Consider the following 1,089-nt stretch of genomic DNA (forward strand, 5'->3'; position numbering starts at 1 on the left):
GAAATCACCCACTTGATTAAATTCTCCGGTCCGAACCAAATAGACAACGACGACCATAATATGACTAAAGCAACAACAATAGGGAAAACAATGCGTTTCTTTGATTCTTGCCTGGGATATCCATTCCTTTTTCGAGTTTCGCTTCTACCAGGAGCTGAATGACAACAGATTCACCGACACTTTATCGTTGTTTTCGGTCCCTCATCATCAAAAATAGCACACTAGTATTTACGGTGGCAGAATAAAAGTGAACCCTTTTTCTGTCGATCTTCGTCCGGAAACTGGACATTCCTCCTACGAGTACTTGGTAATCTCTTGTCTGGACGGACGAATCCCGCATATCCAGGGAACTCGACTCCCTTGCTCATTTCTGACTTCACCAGCTAGAATTGGAAAAGACATCCGGCCTAGAACGGAGACCACCATCATATCAACAAGGCTATCCATTTCGAAAATCTTTTGTTCGGCCTGTCGTTTAGAGCCATGTTGGACAACTTTGTGGACATCGAACCTTTAGAAACGATGTTCAATTGAATTCGGCAGAAAAAGGGGTTCGTCTCGTGCTACGATTGCTATTAAATCGATATGAGATGCTGATATCTTGGGACAAACACAATACACGAATCATCCCCCCATTCTCGGTGTGATTGCCGATTTATGCCAATTCACCAACCCACTCTCTCGATTCTTCAACGGTTGAAAGTGAAATGAAATCAACCGATTATGATTATGATCTACCCTCATACATATTGGTGTTTTCCTCCCTCTGCTGGAACAAACCTCTTCCAGGGCGAGATGTTGAACAAGCTGCGAAAATATACTCGGATTTTCTCTCCTACCAGGAGAAAGGGTGAATTGCATGTTTTCACCCGTTGCTTCGCCTTACTCCAATCTCCAGCCGACAAAGCGAATGACTGCCAATGCGAAATTGCAAACATATTACCACTTGTTACCAGGATATCGATAGGCCTACCCGAACGGACGTCGTCGCTAGTCCAGTTCAGTGTCGGATCAAATTGCACTGCGGTTCAGTCATTTGTCGGAAACAGATTCGATGCGCATTCTGCCCTCACCCCTATCTATTGCGAT

At 44.4% G+C, this 1,089-nt stretch overlaps 1 protein-coding gene across 1 annotated transcript in view; it reads right to left on the minus strand.

The window, feature by feature from the left end:
* Window positions 1-294: 294 nt before the first annotated feature.
* The window catches only part of LOC129754021 (glutamate--cysteine ligase-like), a 26,544-nt gene continuing 25,749 nt past the window's right edge, over window positions 295-1,089 (minus strand). Inside the window, exon 5 of the mRNA XM_055749877.1 lies at window positions 295-511. Within this exon, the coding sequence (XP_055605852.1) occupies window positions 295-511 (217 nt within the window). The remainder of the gene's footprint in view (window positions 512-1,089) is intronic.

This window comes from Uranotaenia lowii, chromosome 3 (genome assembly GCF_029784155.1).
Source record: "Uranotaenia lowii strain MFRU-FL chromosome 3, ASM2978415v1, whole genome shotgun sequence".
Taxonomy (NCBI): Eukaryota; Metazoa; Arthropoda; class Insecta; order Diptera; family Culicidae; genus Uranotaenia; species Uranotaenia lowii.